The 20,904-nt window shown below is 37.6% G+C and overlaps 1 protein-coding gene across 1 annotated transcript in view; it reads right to left on the bottom strand.

Moving 5' to 3' along the window:
• The window catches only part of LOC135124266 (hemicentin-2-like), a 379,948-nt gene that overhangs the window by 86,194 nt on the left and 272,850 nt on the right, over positions 1 to 20,904 (bottom strand). Inside the window, exon 4 of the mRNA XM_064049205.1 lies at positions 1,792 to 1,902. Coding sequence (XP_063905275.1) covers positions 1,792 to 1,902 — 111 coding nt within the window. The remainder of the gene's footprint in view (positions 1 to 1,791; positions 1,903 to 20,904) is intronic.

The following is a 20,904-nucleotide window of genomic DNA, read 5'->3' as shown; positions in this document are numbered from 1 at the left end:
ATTTTGTATCCACCAACAGCACGTAATTCATTAGTTTCTTTGCTCTTCCCGCCGCTCTTTGATAAATATCTAATCTGGCAAGGCCACAAACACACACCTGGAAGTTCGCGTGTCTACCTGGCGGTATCGACCAACGACAAGGGCAGGAGCTGAACCCGCTGACAACTTCTCCTTCACAACATAACAGTTGTGTATTACAGGATGTTCGTGCGTTTGTCTACAGCCATATCAATAAGCCATAAATAAGTTTTATGTGTTATTTATTAAAAAGGCCGAGGTTTACGTGCACCGGTCCCATACAATAAAAAAATGCTTCGTAAAGTCATAAAGAAAGTCGTTATTTAAAACACGGATGAGATTATATTCTGACTTTAAAGAAATTTCAAACAAACAAAAATAGATTATATTTCAGATTCGCCTTTGTTAAAAGTTGCCCGCTTGAAAAACACCTAACTAGCTTTTTCAGGACGCGGGCCGGAAAGTTTGCCGGCCATTATTTCAGGCGCCTCTGAAATTTATTTTATTTAATCCGTCATGCTGGATTTGCTCCGGAAATTTTAAACGGCTACACCCGTCTTCAACTTTTCCATTAGGAAGTGGATCTGCTTGAGACTAACGTGGACGAGCTACTCTTTTTTAAATAACGAAACAAGGATTTAACACAACACTACGGTCCGGCGGAATCTTCACCGACTTGTGTGTTTTTAGCCGGATTGGGCGTCGCGCTAGTTGCATGAAATTTAAATGGCTTAATCCCGGATTTTGCACCGCTCAGCTGACAGAAATGACTTCTTTCGACCGTCTAAAACATAGAAGCTGTGTAGTGGGATACCGATGTCGTTTTTGTTGTGTGACGTCACAAACACTAATATTGCGTACATGCAAGCTTACTTTCTACCTGAAAAGACCCTAATGTAATGCAATGGATTCGTATCGACGTGAACTCTGATCCGAATCCCTATGAAGGCGTCGACCGTCAAATCGGGGATGTTTTGTAAAACGGTTTAATAGTCGTGCGAAAACGTATCAGGTTTTAAATTCGAGCGTGCACTAGCTTTTCCGTCAGATACCTGTTTTTCTTGATCTCGGTTTCGCAAAGCCTCTAATTGTGCAAGGCACGAATATTTGATGTTTTCCTCATCCGCAACGTTCCCACTTTGGGTGTAGAACAAGGGCGAAAAAGCCGCACCGTCAAAATCCGAAGCCGGCCATTACTTTGAGTTGTTATCCTCAGGTGTGCTCTTTCATCAAACATGCACAAGAGTAGATAAAGATGTGATAAGGAGAGCGCCTCTTCTCCGCCGTCTATCACTCGTGCATAATAGATGGCCCTGTGCCGTGAAAGGTCGCCGTCGTGGTCAACTCAACTCGAATAATTAATGGCCATATAAGGGAAACTCTCGGTTCCGTCAACTCCTAATGTCACCTCTGGGAGTCGGTCGATCTTTTCGAATCGATCGCCCGAATTTAATTAATCCCGGTGTTTTGCATAGGTGCCATCAAGTGGCGGCGGGGTGTCTCCGTAAGTTTTTTAATTACTTAATTAATTCCGCCGTTGAGCCGAACTTAAAGAAACGCTAATATAACGAAAGCAATATTTTATAAAATTATGTGTACACCGTAAAGTTGAAATTACCTGAACGGCTGCTTCATATCTCCCGGTGTAATTAAAGAGATTTTGAGAGGCTTGCTTGCATTAATTAAAGCCGCTACGTTTTTGCCCCCGTTCTAGGTATCATTAAAGCATTATGTTGTTCTCTGGAAAGAAATCGAGCGATGTAAAATCGTTACCTCCTCGAACTTCGCAGGTCAGGAACAGGGCGGAGCCTTCTTCGAGGGGGCCCACCACGCTGGCGATGTCGCGACCGGAGTTGTCGTACACCAGCAGCTGGTGCGGAGGAACTGAAACGCAAAAAACAAATTAGTACGAGGAAACAAAAAATCAAAGGAAGCTCTGTTTTAACTGGGTTATAGTCGTTAGCTTTTGATCTAACCATAATATGGAATTCTATAATCTCTGCTTTTATTATGAGTATGCCGACATCAAGTTATCTAAGATTTTGTTCACAGAACAAATTGCCCTTCACAGATCCGGGACCTAAGGGGGCGTTTTTGTGCAAAATAAGCAAACTTAGAAAAGAGCTGACGAGGCGATCACAAATCGGCACTGCGAACAGGTTCTCCCGGGGTTAATGTGAACAGTGATGTAGTGGGGTTCCTAGCTCAGTTTGACCTCATTTGACCTGAGCTAGGAGCCCCACTACTTTTTATCGAACGTTTGTCATCGCCTTTTATTCGGTTAGATTTAAACTCTAATTCTTGAAAGGGAGCGAGGGTTCGAATTCCACACCTGACCGTTTTTTTTTTGCATTTAAATAAAACACGTTTTTAATATTAGATATACGATTATCATATGCTGGAATTTCTTTGTCACACAGTCTTCTATGGCTTCCAGATTCACAATTTTGGGACAGTCTGTCCTTTGCGTTTTCACGAGATATTTTTTTCTTTCTTTCTTTCTTTCATTCACATATGATGATAACGTTGTAGATCTCTAGTTTGTTTCTTGGTGCTTTCGTCCAATTATTTCAATTGTTTTTTAGGTTTGAAAGAGATCCAAGAGATACTAAATATTATCTGCACAGGACCAAAATTACCATTATTCTCATCTGAGGTGAAAATGGCGCCCCTGAAGTGGAATAAAAAATCCAGTTTCTTAAGTAAATGATAAAATTTGATTTCCCGATTTTTTTGTCAACTTCTGTGAGTTAAAATTAAAATGTGTATGGATTATAAAAATAGCGTAGATGTTTGTCATTTTACTGTCAAACGAGTGCTGCCAAATCTCTCAGAGTATTAGAAAAATCTGACTGAAAATTAACACATTTTTTTTTAAATTGTCATATAGTGGCTTCGAAGCATCGCTCAATAAATACATAACTTTGGTAATCTGTGTATTAAGTGTTGATAATACACAGCAAAAAAAAATCGATAACCTATACGAGGCTTAGAAAGATCAAAATTGTTTGAGCTGTATGAGCTGTTGCGCCATCATGCGAAATATCCATTTTGCAATTCTTCAGGATGAAGCTGGTCAACAAATTCCTGCAGTATGACAGTATTGGAGCGAACACCTTGCGTCCTAATTTGCTCTTCATTTCTCGAAACGGCCCTTCACAGGTCTGGGACCTAAGGGGCATTTTTGTAACAGCCTCCGGAAAAATCTCAGGCTTTAAATACATAAAATAAATAAAGTTAGAAAAAAGGAGGCGACCACAAATTGGCGCTGCGGACAGGATCCTAAGATTTGGAAACAGGAAAGAATAATTTTAAAATCCAAAAATTCGGATTTCAAAGTCATAATTCCGAAAATGTATAGAAGATTCGAACCCGTTTTTGGTTAAAAATGACATTATTATGCTGTGTTGTGCCAACCAGGATCAGGTTGGATGTGTGGCGGCAGTAAAGCTAAAATTCCATTCAACAAATTTAGAATGTTCTTGAAAGTTGAATAATGGTATCACATTAATGCAACTGAAAACCTTGAACTGCTTCTGGTAGTCTCAATTAGAATACCACCAGTCCGTACACTTGCTATTGATCTATATCGCATTTCCCGTGGTTAATTTGAATAATTATGTATTGGGGCTCCTAGCTCAGTTTGACCTCATTTGACCTGAGCTAGGACTCCCATTACTTTTTATCGAACGTTTGTCATCGCCTTTTGCTCGGTCGACCTGATCCCGAGTTCGGGAACGGTCGTGTTTTGCGCAGACTCAAGTTCTAACCCGACTATCCCCTGGTGTAGCTTAGTAGTAAGGTAAAGGTTTATAAAAAAAAAAAACAATTATGTATAGTCAGGTTGGCTAAGCGCTCTAAGGCGTTCGATTTAAGCTCTGATTCTCAAAAGGGAGCGTGGGTTCGAATCCCACACCTGGCGGTTTTTTGCATTGAAATAAAACACGTTTTTAATATGAGATATATGATTATCACATGTTGGGATTTCTTTGTCATACAGTCTTCTATGGCTTCCAGATTCACAATTTTTGGACAGTCTGTTCTTTGCGTTTTCACGAGATATTTTTTTTTCTTTCTTCCTTTCACATATGATGATAACGTTGTAGACCTCTAGTTTGTTTCTTGGTGCTTTCGCCCAATTATTTCAATTGTTTTTTAGGTTTCAAAGAGATCCAAGAGATACTAAATATTATATGCGCAGGACCAAAATTAACATTATTCTCATCTGAGGTGAAAAATCGCGCTCCTGAAGTGGAATAAAAAATCCAGTTTCTTAAGTAAATGATAAAATTTGATTTCCCGATTCTTTGTCAACTTCTGTGAGTTCAATTAAAATGTGTATGGATTATAAAAGTAGCCTGAATGTCTGGAATTTTACTGTCAAGCGAGTGTTGCTAAATCTCTCAGAGTATTAGGAAAATCTGATTGAAAATTAACATATTTTTTCAAAAATTGTCCTATAGTGTCTTCGAAACGTCGCTCAATAAATACATAACTTTTGTAATCTGTGTATTAAGTGTTGATAATACTCAACAAAAAAAAATCGATAACCTATACGAGGCTTAGAAAGTTCAAAATTTTTTGAGCTCTTGTGTCATCATACGAAATATCCATTTTGCAATTCTTCAGGATGAAGTTGGTCAACAAAGTCCTGCAGCATGATAGTATCTCATATAAGCTGTACTAATTGCATATTAATAGACCCTATGGAGCGAACACCTTGCATTCCAATTTACCCTTCATTTCCCGAAACGGTCCTTCACGGGTCTGGGACCTAAGGGGCATTTTTATGACAGCTTCCGAAAAAATCTCAGGCTCCAAATAGACAAAATAAGGAAACGTAGAAAAGAGCTGATGAGGTGACCACAAATTGGCGCTACGGACAGGATCCTAAAATTCGGGAAAAGGAAGGAATAATTCTAAAATCCAAAAATTCGGACTTCAAAATCATAATTCAGGAAATGTACAGAAGATTCGAAACCGTTTTTGGTTAAAAATGACATTCCTATGCTGTGTTGTGCCAACCAGGATCAGGGTGGATGTGTGGCGGCAGTAAAACTAAAATTTGACTAGTCATATAGTGGGGCTCCTAGCTCAGTTTGACCTCATTTGACCTGAGATAGGAGTCCCACTACTTTTTATCGTACGTTAGTCTTCGCCTTTTGCTCGGTTGACCTGATCCTGCGTTCGGGGACGGTCGTGTTTTGCGCAGACTCGAGTTCTATGCCGATCATCCCCTCGTATAGCTTAGTAGTAAGGTAAAGACTTATAAATAAAACAATTAAGTGTAGTCAGATTGGCCAAGCGCTCTAAGACGTTAGATTTAACCTTTGATTCTCGAAAGGGAGCGTGGGTTCGAATCCCACACCTGGCAGTTTTTTTGCATTTAAATAAAACACATTATTGTGACAGCTTCTAGAAAAATCTCAGGCTCTAAATCCACAAAATGAGTAATCTTAGAAAAGACCTGACGAGGCGGCCATAAATTGGCGCTGCTGACAGGATCCTAAAATTCAGGAAAAGCAAGGAATAATTTTAAAATCCAAAAATTCGGACTACAAAATCATAATTCAGGAAATGTACAGAAGATTCGAAATCGTTTTTGGTTAAAAATGACATTCTTATGCTGTGTTGTGCCAACCAGGATTTGTGGGGGCAGTCACGCTAAAATTTCATTCAACAAATTTAGAATGTTCTTGAAAGTCGATTGTGATGTTGCTTGGTATCACACTCATGTAACTGAAAACCTTGAACTGGCTCTGGTAGTCTCAATTAGAATACCACCACTCCGCACACTTACTATTGACCGATATCGCATCTCCGGTGATGAATCTGAATAGTTATGTAGTGGGTCTCCTAGCTCAGTTTGACCTCACTTGACCTGAGCCTCACTACTTTTTATCGAACGTTTGTCACCGCCTTTTGCTCGGTCGACCTGACCTCGAGCTCGGGGACGGTCGTGTCTTGCGCAGACTCGAGTTCTATCCCGACTATCCCCCCCTATAACTTAGTAGTACGGTAAAGATTTATAAATAAAACAATTAAGTGTAGTTAAATTGGCCACGCGGTCGAAGGCGTTAGATTTAACTTCTGATTCTCGAAAGGGAGCGTGGGTTCGAATCCCACACCTGGCAGTTTTTTTGCATTTAAATAAAACACATTTTTGTGACAGCTTCTAGAAAAATCTCAGGCTCTAAATCCACAAAATGAGTAAACTTAGAAAAGACCTGACGAGGCGACCATAAATTGGCGCTGCTGACAGGATCCTAAAATTCAGGAAAAGCAAGGAATAATTTTAAAATCCAAAAATTCGGACTACAAAATCATAATTCAGGAAATGTACCGAAGAGTCGAAATCGTTTTTGGTTAAAAATGACATTCTTATGCTGTGTTGTGCCAACCAGGATTTGTGGCGGCAATCACGCTAAAATTTCATTCAACAAATTTAGAATGTTCTTGAAAGTCGATTGTGGTGTTGCTTGGTATCACACTCATGTAACTGAAAACCTTGAACTGCCTCTGGTAGTCTCAATTAGCATACCACCACTCCGCACACTTACTTTTGACCGATATCGCATCTCCCGTAGTTAATTTGAATAGTTATGTAGTGGGTCTCCTAGCTCAGTTTGACCTCATTTGACCTGAGCTAGGAGTCCTACTACTTTTTATCGAACGTTAGTCTTCGCCTTTTGCTTGGTTGACGTGATCCTGCGTTCGGGGACGGTCGTGTTTTGCGCAGACTCGAGTTCTATCCCGATCATCCCCTCGTATAGCTTAGTCGTAAGGTAAAGACTTATAAATAAAATAATTAAGTATAGTCAGATTGGCCAAGCGCTCTAAGACGTTAGATTTAACCTTTGATTCTCGAAAGGGAGCGTGGGTTCGAATCCCACACCTGGCAGTTCTTTTGCATTTAAATAAAACACATTTTTGTGACAGCTTCCAGAAAAATCTCAGGCTCGAAATACACAAAATAAGTAGACTTAAAAAAGAGCTGATCAGGCGACCACAAATTGGCGCTGCTGACAGAATCCTAAAATTCAGGAAAAGGAAGGAATAATTTTAAAATCCAAAAATTCGGACTACAAAATCATAATTCAGGAAATGTACAGAAGATTCGAAACCGTTTTTGGTTAAAAATGACATTCTTATGCTATGCTGTGCTAACCTGGATCTGTCTCAAGCTAAAATTTAATTCAACAAATTTAGAATGTTCTTGAAAGTCGATTGTGATGTCGTTTGGTATCACATTCATGTAACTGAAGACCTTGAACTGCCTCTGGTAGTCTCAATTAGAATACCACCACTCCGCACACTTAGTATTCACCGATATCGCATCTCCCGTAGTTAATTTGAATAGTTATGTAGTGGGGCTCCTAGCTCAGTTTGACCTCATTTGACCTGAGCTAGGAGTCCTACTACTTTTTATCGAAGGTTAGTCATCGCCTTTTGCTCGGTCGACTTGACCCCGAGTTCGGGGACGGTCGTGTTTAGCGCAGACTCGATTTCTGTCCCGATTATCCCCTCTTATAGCTTAGGAGTAGGGTAAAATAAATAAAACAACTAAGTGTAGTCAGGTTGGCCAAGGGATCTAAGGCGTTAGATTTAAGCTCTAATTCTCGAAGGGGAGCGTGCGTTCGAATCCCACACCTGGCAGTTTTTTTGCATTTAAATAAAACAAATTTTTGTGACAGCTTCCAGAAAAATTTCAGACTCTAAATACACAAACTAAGTAGACTTAGAAAAGAGGAGGCGACTACAAATTGGCGCTGTTGACAGGATCCTAAAATTCAGGAAAAGCAAGGAATAATTTTAAAATCCAAAAATTCGGACTACAAAATCATAATTCAGGAAATGTACAGAAGATTCGAAATCGTTTTTGGTTAAAAATGACATTCTTATCCTGTGTTGTGCCAAACAGGATCAGGGTGGATGTGTGGCGGCAGTAAAGCTAAAATTCCATTCAACAAATTTAGAATGTTCTTGAAAGTCGAATAATCGATCACATTAATGCAACTGAAAACCTTGATCTGCCTCTGGTAGTCTCAATTAGAATACCACCACTCCGTACACTTGCTATTGATCGATATCGCATCTCCCGTAGTTAATTTGAATAGTTATGTAGTGGGGCTCCTAGCTCAGTTTGATCTCATTTGACCTGAGCTAGGAGCCCCACTACTTTTTATCGAACGTTTGTCACCGCCTTTTGCTCGGTCGACCTGACCCCGAGTTCGGGGACGGTCGTGTTTTACGCAGACTCGAGTTCTATCCCGACTACCCCCTCGTATAGCTTAGTAGTACGGTAAAGATTTATAAATAAAACAATTAAGTGTAGTCGGATTGGCCAAGCGCTCTAAGGCGTTAGATTTAACCTCTGATTCTCGAAAGGGAGCGTGGGTTCGAATCCCACACCTGGCAGTTTTTTTGCATTTAAATAAAACACATTTTTGTGACAGCTTCCAGAAAAATCTCAGGCTCTAAATACACAAAATAAGTAGACTTGGAAAAGAGGAAGCGACCACAAATTGGCGCTGCTGACAGGATCCTAAAATTCAGGAAAAGGAAGGAATATTTTAAAATCCAAAAATTTGGACTACAAAGTCATAATTCAGGAAATATACAGAAGATTCGAAATCGTTTTTGGTTAAAAATGACATTCTTATGCTGTGTTGTGCCAACCTGGATCTCTCTCAAGCTAAAATTTCATTGAACAAATTTAGAATGTTCTTGAAAGTCGATTGTGATGTCGTTTGGTATCACATTCATGCAACTGAAAACCTTGAACTGCCTCTGGTAATTTCGATTAGAATACCACCACTCCGTACACTTACTATTGATTGATATCGTATTTCCCGTGGTTAATTTGAATAGTTATGTAGTGGGGCTCCTAGCTCAGTTTGACCTCATTTGACCTGAGTTAGGAACCCCACTACTTTTTATCGAACGTTAGTCATCGCCTTTTGCTCGGTCGACTTGACCCCGAGTCCGGGGACGGTCGTGTTTTGCGCAGACTCGAGTTCTATCCCGACTATCACTTCGTCTAGCTTAGTAGTAAGGTAGAGGTTTATAAATAAAACAATTAAGTATAGTCAGATTGGCTAAGCGGTCTAAGGCGTTAGATTTAACCTTTGATTCTCGAAAGGGAGCGTGGGTTCGAATCCTACACCTGGCAGTTTTTTTGGTTTTAAATAAAACACATTTTTGTGACATCTTCCAGAAAAATTTCAGACTCTAAATACACAAACTAAGTAGACTTAGAAAAGAGGAGGCGACTACAAATTGGCGCTGTTGACAGGATCCTAAAATTCAGGAAAAGCAAGGAATAATTTTAAAATCCAAAAAATCGGACTACAAAATCATAATTCAGGAAATGTACAGAAGATTCGAAATCGTTTTTGGTTAAAAATGACATTCTTATCCTGTGTTGTGCCAAACAGGATCAGGGTGGATGTGTGGCGGCAGTAAAGCTAAAATTCCATTCAACAAATTTAGAATGTTCTTGAAAGTCGAATAATCGATCACATTAATGCAACTGAAAACCTTGATCTGCCTCTGGTAGTCTCAATTAGAATACCACCACTCCGTACACTTACTATTGACCGATATCGCATCTCCCGTGGTTAATTTGAATAGTTATGTAGTGGGGCTCCTAGCTCAGTTTGACCTCATTTGACCTGAGCTAGGACTCCCACTACTTTTTATCGAACGTTTGTCATCGCATTTCGCTCGGTTGACCTGACCCCGGATTCGGGGACGGTCGTGTTTTGCACAGACTCGAGTTCTATCCCGACTATCCCCTCGTATAGCTTAGTAGTACGGTAAAGATTTATAAATAACACAATTAAGTGTAGTCGGATTGGCCAAGCGCTCTAAGGCGTTAGATTTAACCTCTGATTCTCGAAAGGGAGCGTGGGTTCGAACCCCACACCTGTCAGTTTTTTTGCATTTAAATAAAACACATTTTTGTGACAGCTTTCAGAAAAATCTCAGGCTCTAAACACACAAAATAAGTAGACTTAGAAAAGAGGAGGCGACCACAAATTCGCGCTGCTGACAGGATCCTAAAATTCAGGAAAAGGAAGGAATAATTTGGAATAATTTTAAAATCCAAAAATTCGGACTACAAAATCATAATTCGGGAAATGTACAGAAGATTCGAAATCGTTTTTGGTTAAAAATGACATTCTTATGCTGTGTTGTGCCAACCAGGATCAGGGTGGATGTGTGGCGGCAGTCAAGCTAAAATTTCATTCAACAAATTTGGAATGTTCTTGAAAGTCGAAAAATGGTATCACATTAATGCAACTGAAAACCTTGAACCGCCTCTGGTAGTCTCAATTAGAATACCACCACTTCGTACACTTACTGTTGACCAATATCGCATCTCCCGTGGTTAATTTGACTAGTTATATAGTGGGACCCCTAGTTCAATTTGACCTCACTTAACCTCAGCTAGGGGCCCTACTATTAGTTCGGGAACGGTCGTGTTTTGTGCAAACTCGAGTTCTATCCCGACTATCACCTCGTATAGCTTAGTACTAAGGTAAAGATTTATAAATAAAACGATTAAGTGTAGTCAGGTTGGCCAAGCGGTCTAAATCGTTCGATTTAAGCGCTAATTCTCGAAAGGGAGCGTGGGTTCGAATCCCACACCTGGCAGTTTTTTTTGCATTTAAATAAAACACATTTTTGTGACAGCTTCCAGAAAAATCTCAGGCTCTAAATACACAAAATAAGTAGACTTAGAAAAGAGGAGGCGACCACAAATTGGCGCTGCTGACAGGATCCTTAGATTTGGGAAAAGGAAGAAACAATTTTTAAATCCAAAAATACGCATAATGGATAATGGGCAGCGAAAACTAGACCACAAATCGAAAAAACCGCCGGTGTTCCGAACTGCATACTTCGCAGTTAAAAAAGAAAAATGTGAAAATCACAGCCAGTTTGGTGCTGTTTTAACCCAACTATGTTGATTTGCCTGTCAGTACCAAATCCAACTCGAAATAAACATGATGTTTGACGTTACACACGGGCGATAATTTCGATAATAGTTTTCAATTACTGAAAAGAGGAAATAAAAGCGTTCACATTGTGGAGTCGTAATTGTAGTTTATCGCTAGTATAGCCGGCTATCAATCACCCCATGCAGGATATTGAAATAATCACCAGCAACTCTACAAACGATGTGACATTGTTGTTCATATCGACGTTATGTTTAAAATTAATTTAAATCGGAGCGTTGCGATCCACCCGAGCGTCAAATCCGGCTATTTTGCCACCAGAAATTCGAATAAAATGGACCGAGCCTCGTTGTCTTTAATTGTAAATAAAAGTGTCGACGTTAGGACAGCATTTTTGCGGTAATGACTTTGCCGGGTGGTGTCATTGTGTATTGGGTGTTTTTGACATCGAAATCTTTAGAGATGATTGACGAAGGCACATAATGGCCAGGAAATAAAAGTTTTATTTTTATACCTCAGCAATGATGATCAACACCGGAAACCGTAAAAATAGATCGTAAAGGCACTATTCATGCCGATAATGGACGTACGATTGCTGGTACGGCTGCAGAATCGAGGACGACATTTAGACGCGTAGTAGTGGATAGATTGTGTCTACGTCACGACATTGTCGAAAGCGCGGCAAATTTAAATTATTCATAACGCGATTGTTCTGGAATTTAAAAGCCCGGATTGGACGGTCGGGAAGTTGGTGTATCGGTGCCGACGTTGAGCTTTCCTTCCGCTATTAGCCGAGAACGTGAAATATTTATAATTAATTTGCTGATTAATTAACTCCCGGTTGGCTCGTGCCTTTAGAATCCAATTTGTACTGTGGGCCGGCACAAAGGTTAGCTCGCCATCAATTATTTAAACAATCAAGTCTCTGTCGAGGGTATTAGGGCAAGCGTGTGTAAATATGGTTAAAATCCTCTTATAAATAAAGAATTAACAGCAGTTTGAATAAGTGATTAAGTTTTTGGGCTAGGCTAGATAATGAGCGAAGAGGAGGTTCGTTAAAATTTCATCGCACTCTCTCCTCCAGGTTTTTGAGTGCGGCGTAGAGGAAGTCGTCGAAACAGTTCGGAAAGTGAAAGTGGTGTTCTAGTTGAATTAAACATGCAAAACTAAATTGAATTGAAAATTATTAATTCAAGCAAATAGGGCGATCGGTGAGGCGGGCGGGTTTGTGGGTAATTAAGTGTCGTTGGAAATTCATCGGAATCGGCGTTCATCAAGTCAAATGACCCGACAATTATTGTGGAACGGAATGGGTACTTTAGATGCTATCTATAGCGCTAAGCGTTCTTTTCGGTGATCCGAAGTGGCGTCGATATTAAATATCAATAATCCATAATGCGTCGCGATTTGCCAGGACGGATTTAAATTGAAAAAGACCTCCTAGGCTATACTAATATTCCGGATGATCCAGGACTCCATCAGATAGCCGCGCTCATATTGCCAGCGCTCGGGGAAAAATATATTATGCAACTTTGCCCTCAGATCGGGAAGTTTTTCAACTTTTACTCCACCGAGACGACAATTATTTTTTATTCATTATTTTACTTCCATTTTCGTGATCTCGCTGATAAACAGCGAAAAAAGACAAAAAATTGATGAAATATTCATACGGAAACGTGTCGCCGGCAAGGTGAACCAATTGCAGGTGAGGACTCCCCAGAAGTGTCTTTTTTTTCGGAAACCATTTTTATCTGAATGAAACTCGTTCTCGAGCTGTCATTTTCGCGCACATACTTCGCACAAATTAAATTTCGTTTTCTTTCGGTTTCGACGCGTCAACAGAAAGTCGATTGGTAAATTGTTTCGTGTGGCAGATTGCTCAAGTGTGCGTAGAGAAGAGCGAGCTGGTGGTTTTGAAAAATTAATGGGTTAGAAGGCATTGGGTCTTCTCCAAGATTAAGTGCGGATTTAAAAGCGGATAAAGACGTTGGCGTGTGTGTAGCCAAAGCTCGGGCTTATGTTTCTCTCCACAAAATGAAAAAGTGCACAAACCAAATTCTAAGCATTGCTAATTGAAAATTTACCCGAAAATTGAACTAGACAAGAGACAAGTTTAAATTGGGCGCCATTTGTTGCCTTAAACGCAACCAGCAATTCTTCTTTAAATCTACCTGACGTGGTAGGATAGACGACTACCGGACGTGGGTCATAAAAACATCGTAAGCCGATAATGCAGAATAATGATAATTTATGACAGGCGGTCCACAACATACCTTCAGCACAGAATAATCTTTTCTCGTATTCTTTTGACATATTAATTTTAATATTCGAGATAATTATTATATTATTCAAACACAATTTAGACACTGTAGAGCAAACAAGGCTTATCAAACCCGTCTATTAGTTTATTCGCCTAAATGTATTATTAATACCGTTTTCAAATTACACCAAAATTGAAAAATCGAAAACTTAATAATTGAAAAATTGAAACATTTTAAATGAAAAAAATCGGTAGACCGAAAAATTGAAAAATCTATAAATCGAGAAATTGAACAATCTAAAAATTAAACAATTTAAAAATCGAAGAATTGGAAAACCAAAAAATCTAAACCGAGAACTTGAAAAATCGAATAATCGAGAAATCAAAACATCAAGGAAAACAAAAAAATTAACGGAAAATCTAGAACTTAAAAATTGAAAAATTAAAATACCTATCGAAAAATGAAAAACCGAGAAATCGAAACATCAAAAAATGGAAAAATTGAAGAACCGAAACATTGCAAAATCTCAGAACTGAAATACTGAAAAACTGAAAAATGGAAGGAAAATTGAAAAATCGAAAAAGTGAAAAAATTCAAAACTGAGATCTTGAAAAACTGAAAAATGGAAAGAAAATTGAAGAATCGGAAAAGTGAAAAAATCCAAAACTGAAACATTGAAAAATCCAGAAATCGAAAAATTGAAAAATCACAATTGAAGAAAGAATTGAAAAATCAAGAAATAGAGAAATGGGAAAATCAAAAAATCAGTTGATCGAAAAATTGAAAAATCGAAAACTTTAGAAACGTCAAAAATTGAAAACTGAAAAATAAAAAAAAATTAAAAATCGTAAAACTGAAATATCGTAAAGTTGATAAATTGAAAAACTGAAAATTAAAAAAAAAAAAAATCGTAACAAAAACTAAAAATTCAAAAAATCGAGAAATTGAACAATCATGTAACTGAAAAATCGAAAAGTCGAGATAGTGAGAAATCTAAAAAAAACTGAAAAATTAAAATATCGAAAAATTTAAAAACCGAGAAAACACAATATCAAAAATTTGAAAAATTGAAGAAACGAAATATTGCAAAATTCCAAAGCTGAAATATTGAAAACAGGCGCGGATCCAGGGGGGGGGGGCAATGGGGGCAATCGAGGTACTTTATTTTGACCAATTTCAAAATTTTGAAATCGCATTTCATTTTGTAATTACAGTACAATCTCTATAATCCGAACTCACGATTATCTGAACATCCAGTAATCCGAACCGAGGCTATTTGAAGTCGATACCTCTTTAATCCGAACAAAAACTCTGCAATTGAAAACATGTACCTACTTGAAAAAATGACGCAAGATCTTTCTGCACATGTTGTATGGAATATTTTGAAATTTTTAAAAATTGCGATATTTCAATGCACTGAATTAATTAACTAATTCTGGAAAAAAGGTTGAAGTTATCGAAAAAATGAGACCCGAAATCTATAAGAGGAAATATTTAGTTAAGTTTCGAAAATCGTCGAAAATGGGTCGAAATTTGCATGAGGAAAATTTCATTTTTGAAAAAATTTCCTAAAAATTCTGAAAAAATTCAGGGATATTCCGACGTGCTGATTCCAGAAATATAGTATGTTTATGGTAACGGAGCAATATTTTCGGAAAATTCGCTTTAAAATTAGAATTTTTTGAAATGTTTAAAAATTGCGATATTTGAGCTGGACGATTCTGGAAAAATGGATTAAGTTATTGAAGAAATGAAGCCAAAGTGAGTTCTGAGGCCCAAAATCTACAGGAAAACGTATTTAGTTAAATTTCGAAAATCGTCGAGAATGGGTCGAAATTTGCATAATGGAGGTAATACGAATACATAATGGAAAATTTTCTTTTTGAAAAATTCATCTAAACATTCTGAAAAAATTCAGGGTTTAGATCCCGTCGTGTTTATTCCAAAAAAATTACGTGTTTATGGTCACGGAGTAGTATTTTTTTAGAAAGTATGTATATTATTATCCATTGTTGCTTAAGAATTCTTTAATTTTGTTTAATAAAATTTAAGTTTATTTCTTGAAATTTGTTTTCAGTTGTGTATGAAGCTGTCATTCAATTCCCTTTCAGATTTTTGGAAAAATCGCTGATCCGAACAAATCGTTAATCCGAACACACCTTTTTCCCAATTATTAGGATTATCGAGGTTCTACTGTACACTATACGTGTAAGGAAAACAACCAAATGTTACCCATGTTATGTGAAAAAGAGTATAATAGCTAAAGTTTTATATTTTTTTTTGTTTAGAACGAATTTCTGGGGGATAGGTAAAATCCTACAAAAATTGCCCCCCCCCCCCAAACGAAATCCTGTATCCGCGCCTGATTGAAAAACCTAAAAATGGAAGGAAAATTAAAGAATCGAAACAGTGAAAGAATCCTAAACTGAAACATTGAAAAATTGAGAAATGGAGAAATGGGAAAATCAAAAAAATTGGTCTAAAGAGTTTAGACAGTACTTCCCTCGCTATCGGAAACGTGACGACTGCATGCCTATTATGATTTTTTTTCACATTAGATTTCAAAGCATTCGGTTTTGTAGTTCCTGATTAAATCAATAAAATAAATTTGCGCATTCATTAAATTTTTTGAGTCACCCTGTATATCCGAATCCAAAAAATATGAATGGAATGATAAATTACAAGAAGAGACTCATCATATTTTGTAAATTTTAAATAGGATTATACGGCAAACTTTTGAGCTGACGTCATCAATTTTTTGGAGGGAATAAGCAAATATATTTTGACTAAAAATTTATTATGCTCTTTATAACCTTAAAACATCTGCAAGATTTCAAAGCATTGGGTTCTGTAGTTCCTGATTAAATCAATAAAATAGATTTACGCATTCATTAATTTTTGGGGTCATCCTGTATATGCAAATCCAAAAAACATGAATGGAATGATAAATCACAAGAAGAGACTCATCATATTTTATACAATTTAGATAGGATTTATTCAGCAGCAAAATTTTGAGGCGACGTCATCAATTTTTTAGAGGGGATAAGTAAATTGTTGATTAAAACGGTCCTGGTTTAATAACAAAAAAATATTGTTCGTCTATAAAACAAGCTCGTCTTAGACAAAGTATTCGTAAAAAAATATGTCGTAAAAAAATTTACGTATGCTGGTCCCGATTGCGATTATGGTTGAAATATTTTTTAGAAAATCCTGTCATGGATGTAGTAACATTTGTGACAGCCAAAGAGGTTTTTTTGAGAAAATTATCTTTGAATTTAGACCAAATTGAAATTGACACTAGGCAACAGGCACATTTGGGCAAAAGAAAGAGAAATTAGAGTTACAGCTTCAAATTTTGGACGTATTTACAAATTTAGACCGACTACAGCAATAGCTAAAACTGTGAAGTCTCTGTTGTACAGTACATTTACAGGAAATAGTCATACATACTATGGACAGCAAAGTGAGGAAAAAGCTGTCAAGTGTTTTGAAATAAATAAAAATATAAAAACTGAACGGTGTGGCTTGTTTATTTCAAAACAATTTCCTTACTTGGCTGCTAGTCCAGACAGGGTTCTAGAGGATAGGAGTGCATTAGTCGAAATTAAATGCCCTTCAAAATCGCAAGATTTGTCTCCCGAAGAAGCGGTTAGAAAAAAAATAATCAAAATTTGTACATTGACAGACAGAGAATTGAAACTAACAAAAAATCATGATTACTACTTTCAAGTCCAGGGACAAATGCTTGTTACGGGTATTTCACAAGTTTATTTTGTTGTATGGACACCCAAAGGAATAAATATGGAAAAAAATTATAAAGACGAAGAAATATATGTAAAAAGATGGCAGATAAACTTGGCAGATTTTACTTTGGCGCATTATTGCCCGAAATAATTGATTCAAGAAGAAAGAGGAACCTGCCGTTGCGAGAGATTTTTTTAAAATAAATAAAATTTGTTTGTATTTTTTTATGTACTTTAATAATTTATTAGGAGTACATTTTTGATCACCAAGACTTGCATATTTTTATTATAAATATATTTTGAAAATTCGGCAAATGAAAACATATACGAGCACTTTTTTCGAGTAAACAATGAAGGGAGAAGTTACTGGGCGTAGGGCTTTTTTAAAACACCTCCTTTCTGGGATAAGTAGTAGATACACTTAGCTACTTATACGTGTTAAACAAAAGCTGTATTTTATATATTTTTTATTATTATGATAAATATGTTTATTAGTTTTATTAATTAACAAAGCAAAATATATATTAACAATAATATTACAATGAAGTTTTAGTAATCATGTGTATTGAATTCAGGATCCTGAGTGGAGTAAAAATATTATAGTTCCCCAGTTTTAATTCGGTTTTATGATAGTACCTCATTGCGTAAAAGTTAATTTCCTTAACAATAGATTACTACGACCGGTCCTGGCGGCTTGTTATAAAACTGAGTTCCTTGCCATAAATTAGAAAAATCAGCCGAGAACTCTAACAATCAGCTTATGGTAGAGGAGGCGATAAGGGTTTTACCTGGAAAGTCGCTTCCGTAAATTTTAGTGGCGCTCCTATCGGCAAAGTACTGAACTAACTGCTCAAATTCTGTCGAATTGATACCCATTTTTTTCAGTAATTGTTAGTTTTGTTAAAAACTCTGCTAACCAATAGATGATTAATTTTTCTCTGATATTCCTGTTAAAATTATTCGACGTATTTTGCATTAATTTGTGGTATATTTTGATTTTAATAAACACATTATTATTTAAACAAATTGTACCACTAACAAACATTTAATGACTCTGCGCCCTGTAAAAAGTGATGTTTTATCCATGTGCGAATTTTCAAGCGATTCTATGATGCTTATGACTCAAAAAACTTGAAAAGAAAACATACAATGGTGCTTTTTTTACGATATTTCTCAGCCATATTTTTTTAATTGATTGAACTGGTCTCTGCGCTCTAGAATATGAGAAAAGCTGCAGTTTGATGTATGATACATCTATATTAATATCATTTTTTCATACAAAAAAACAAAAAAATGTTATACCTCGTCTAGCGAGTCCCCTTAAGACTACGTAGCAGCTATTTGGCATGGTGCTTTAGTTCCAATTATTGCAATAACGAAAGCGTCTGTTCTAGTGCAATCTGATTAGTGTGATTTATCGCGACGTTCTCATTTTGACATTTAAGTCATTACAAGCTAAATTATTAATAGGATGCACTGCGATGCACGTCTCTTAGTTCTATTGTTTGCCATCTCGGGTATTATACGAGTATACCTAGAGACAAATTTAAGGCGGGTTCGTAAACCACAAGTCTGTAGCGTAGTGAATATTCGAATGTGGGGTCGTGTTTTATTAATAGCGCCTCAAAATCCCGTCATTTTTTAACTTTAAAATCGTTGGTGTTCAAAACGTCACGGTTTGATCCCACTTTGGCCGCCACTCCTCCTCAAGCCCATCCCTATTTAGCTGCGAGAAAAACCGATCCTTGAGGATTTTCGATTGCTTCCTTATTTCCCTTTCCGAGATAAAAATAGACAGTTTAAATTTTCCAGAGATCGAAATGTAAATAATGTAGCAAGGTGTTAGAAGGGCGAGTCGTCGGTGCCGAGCCTACGGAGGAATCAATTTCTTGCAGGCGAGCTCTTAAAGGCTGTTCGCCTAACGATTTCAATTAGTTCAGGAATATAAAATTCAGCCAGGAATTTCGTGCGAGAGTGGCTGGTTGTGTTTACACCGTAACGGTCCAAATCCCGACTAAATCCAACTTGGAGGATATAGGACAAGCGGGAGCGATGCGTTAAAATGTTCCAATTATTTCCTCGCTGGGGACCATAATGCCGGATTATTCAGCAATATGTTCACTTTTTAGGCCCTCCGTACTCAGCCGGCACTAAATTTTTCAATGGGCTTAGCGCCAGATCCTCATAAAGCGGCGAAGAGTTATGGGAATATTTTCGGGTTCGACAGGAGCTTTGAAGCGGTGAATGCAAATAAAATAATGCCACGTGGCGATTGGTAATGAGCAGTGACGCAAATGTGGTGTGTCCAGTGGAGAATACACCTGTCCGCGGAGTCAGGTGGGAATAGGCGGAAGGAAGAACCGGATTGAATCGATCTGGCCACTCGGGCCCGAGCGAGAGAAAAAACGAACAGAGACACAAGACAACTTTTCTTGTAGGTAATAAAAGTTGAAAAGTCTTTTACTTATAAAATAATGATTTTAGAATGTAGTTTGGAAATAAACAAGTTGACAGTTTGAAATTATTTATAAAACAGAATCCGTCGAGAAATATTGAGTTAAAACTTCATTAATTTAAAGCAATTACGTCCAAGGCAACTTTCAGAATCGATAATGAGAGCCGTCTCATTCTTGAGATTTAAAAAATGTCGAAAAGTTGAGACATTAAATCGAGCGAAACGTCTCCTCTTTCTTGCTGTTATCGCTCCGAAAGAGAACCATGCGCCGCTGCATTGGTCCCCGATAAAAACGCATTAAGAGCCCTTGCGGCTCCGCTCACGTCCGAGCACACCCTCACTTTTCAGCTTAATGCAGTCGTTACAATTCGTCGCCAAAACTAGTAAAGTATTTCACAACAATCCGAAGGCGCCAAACCTGAAGTGGAATTTCATTATGATCCGACTCGACTGTAATTATAATTTAATCATTTTATACATTTTCAACAGATGGCAAGACAGTTCACTTTCTTTCCCTTCCTTATAATACACTCGCCGTATTCTCTTGTTGCGCAAAAAATTCAATTTGAAACTTTTCGTTACTTTGTAATTGCTTCGTTAATTTCGCTCCCGATTTGAATGTTTCCAGAAGAAGGCGTAAAAACGCCGACAGCTTATGTTTAGCGTCGCGAGATTTATTAATTATTGCGTTTTTTAGTTGCCGCACAGCCGCTAGGTGGCGCCACGGCGCGTACGTCATACACCACAAAGAAAGTTTCAGGTTACATCTGTAACAAGACTCCAGTTCGCGCTGAATATGGAATTTATACGATTCTTAAACAGTTGAGGAAAAAGGTGGGGTTCTGTTAGAAGACGCGATGTCGGAGGAATTATCGCCTATAACAATAGTTATGAAACGATTTTGTAACCAAAAATACTGATATCAATCTTCTATATACCGACAACTATTTGAATATTAATCAACGTCCTTTTGTGGAGAATTGCCACACTACGTACTAAAGTGTCGGGAACCGAAGTTCACCGAAGACCTCATGCCCCAAACATTTAGACTTTTAAACTCCTCCCCAGATCTCATAACGAATTAAAAAATTATCAACAATAAAAGACTTTGTAGGTAAGAGAAGAAAAATGTTGCTGGGCGGGTGCTCATACCACTAGACTACGGAGGAGCTTATCTTTCTCCGCTTACCAACGTGTGAGGTTAGAATTATGTTCCGCTGCGTCACTAGTGTTGTCAGATCAATCGATCTACACTACAATTTTACAGAAAAGTCAAGTTGTAAATATTAAAGGTTTTATATTCGTATGTTTTTTTTCTTCTTGGCTTTTGAGAGAATAAGAATATTCATTCTCCCTTTTTTTTTCATACCTAATAGTCTTTTCTACAATACGATCACGCCTCAGACATATGGATTTTGCATTTAAGCTCCGCCCCACGACCTCATATCGAATAAAAAATCGTGACA

Source organism: Zophobas morio, unplaced genomic scaffold (assembly GCF_036711695.1).
Source record: "Zophobas morio isolate AGI-343-1 ecotype UQ-CSIRO unplaced genomic scaffold, CSIRO_AGI_Zmor_V1 ptg000007l, whole genome shotgun sequence".
Lineage (NCBI taxonomy): Eukaryota > Metazoa > Arthropoda > Insecta > Coleoptera > Tenebrionidae > Zophobas > Zophobas morio.
The sequence above is the reverse complement of the archived record's forward strand: the minus strand, read 5'-3'. Positions and strand labels throughout refer to the sequence as shown.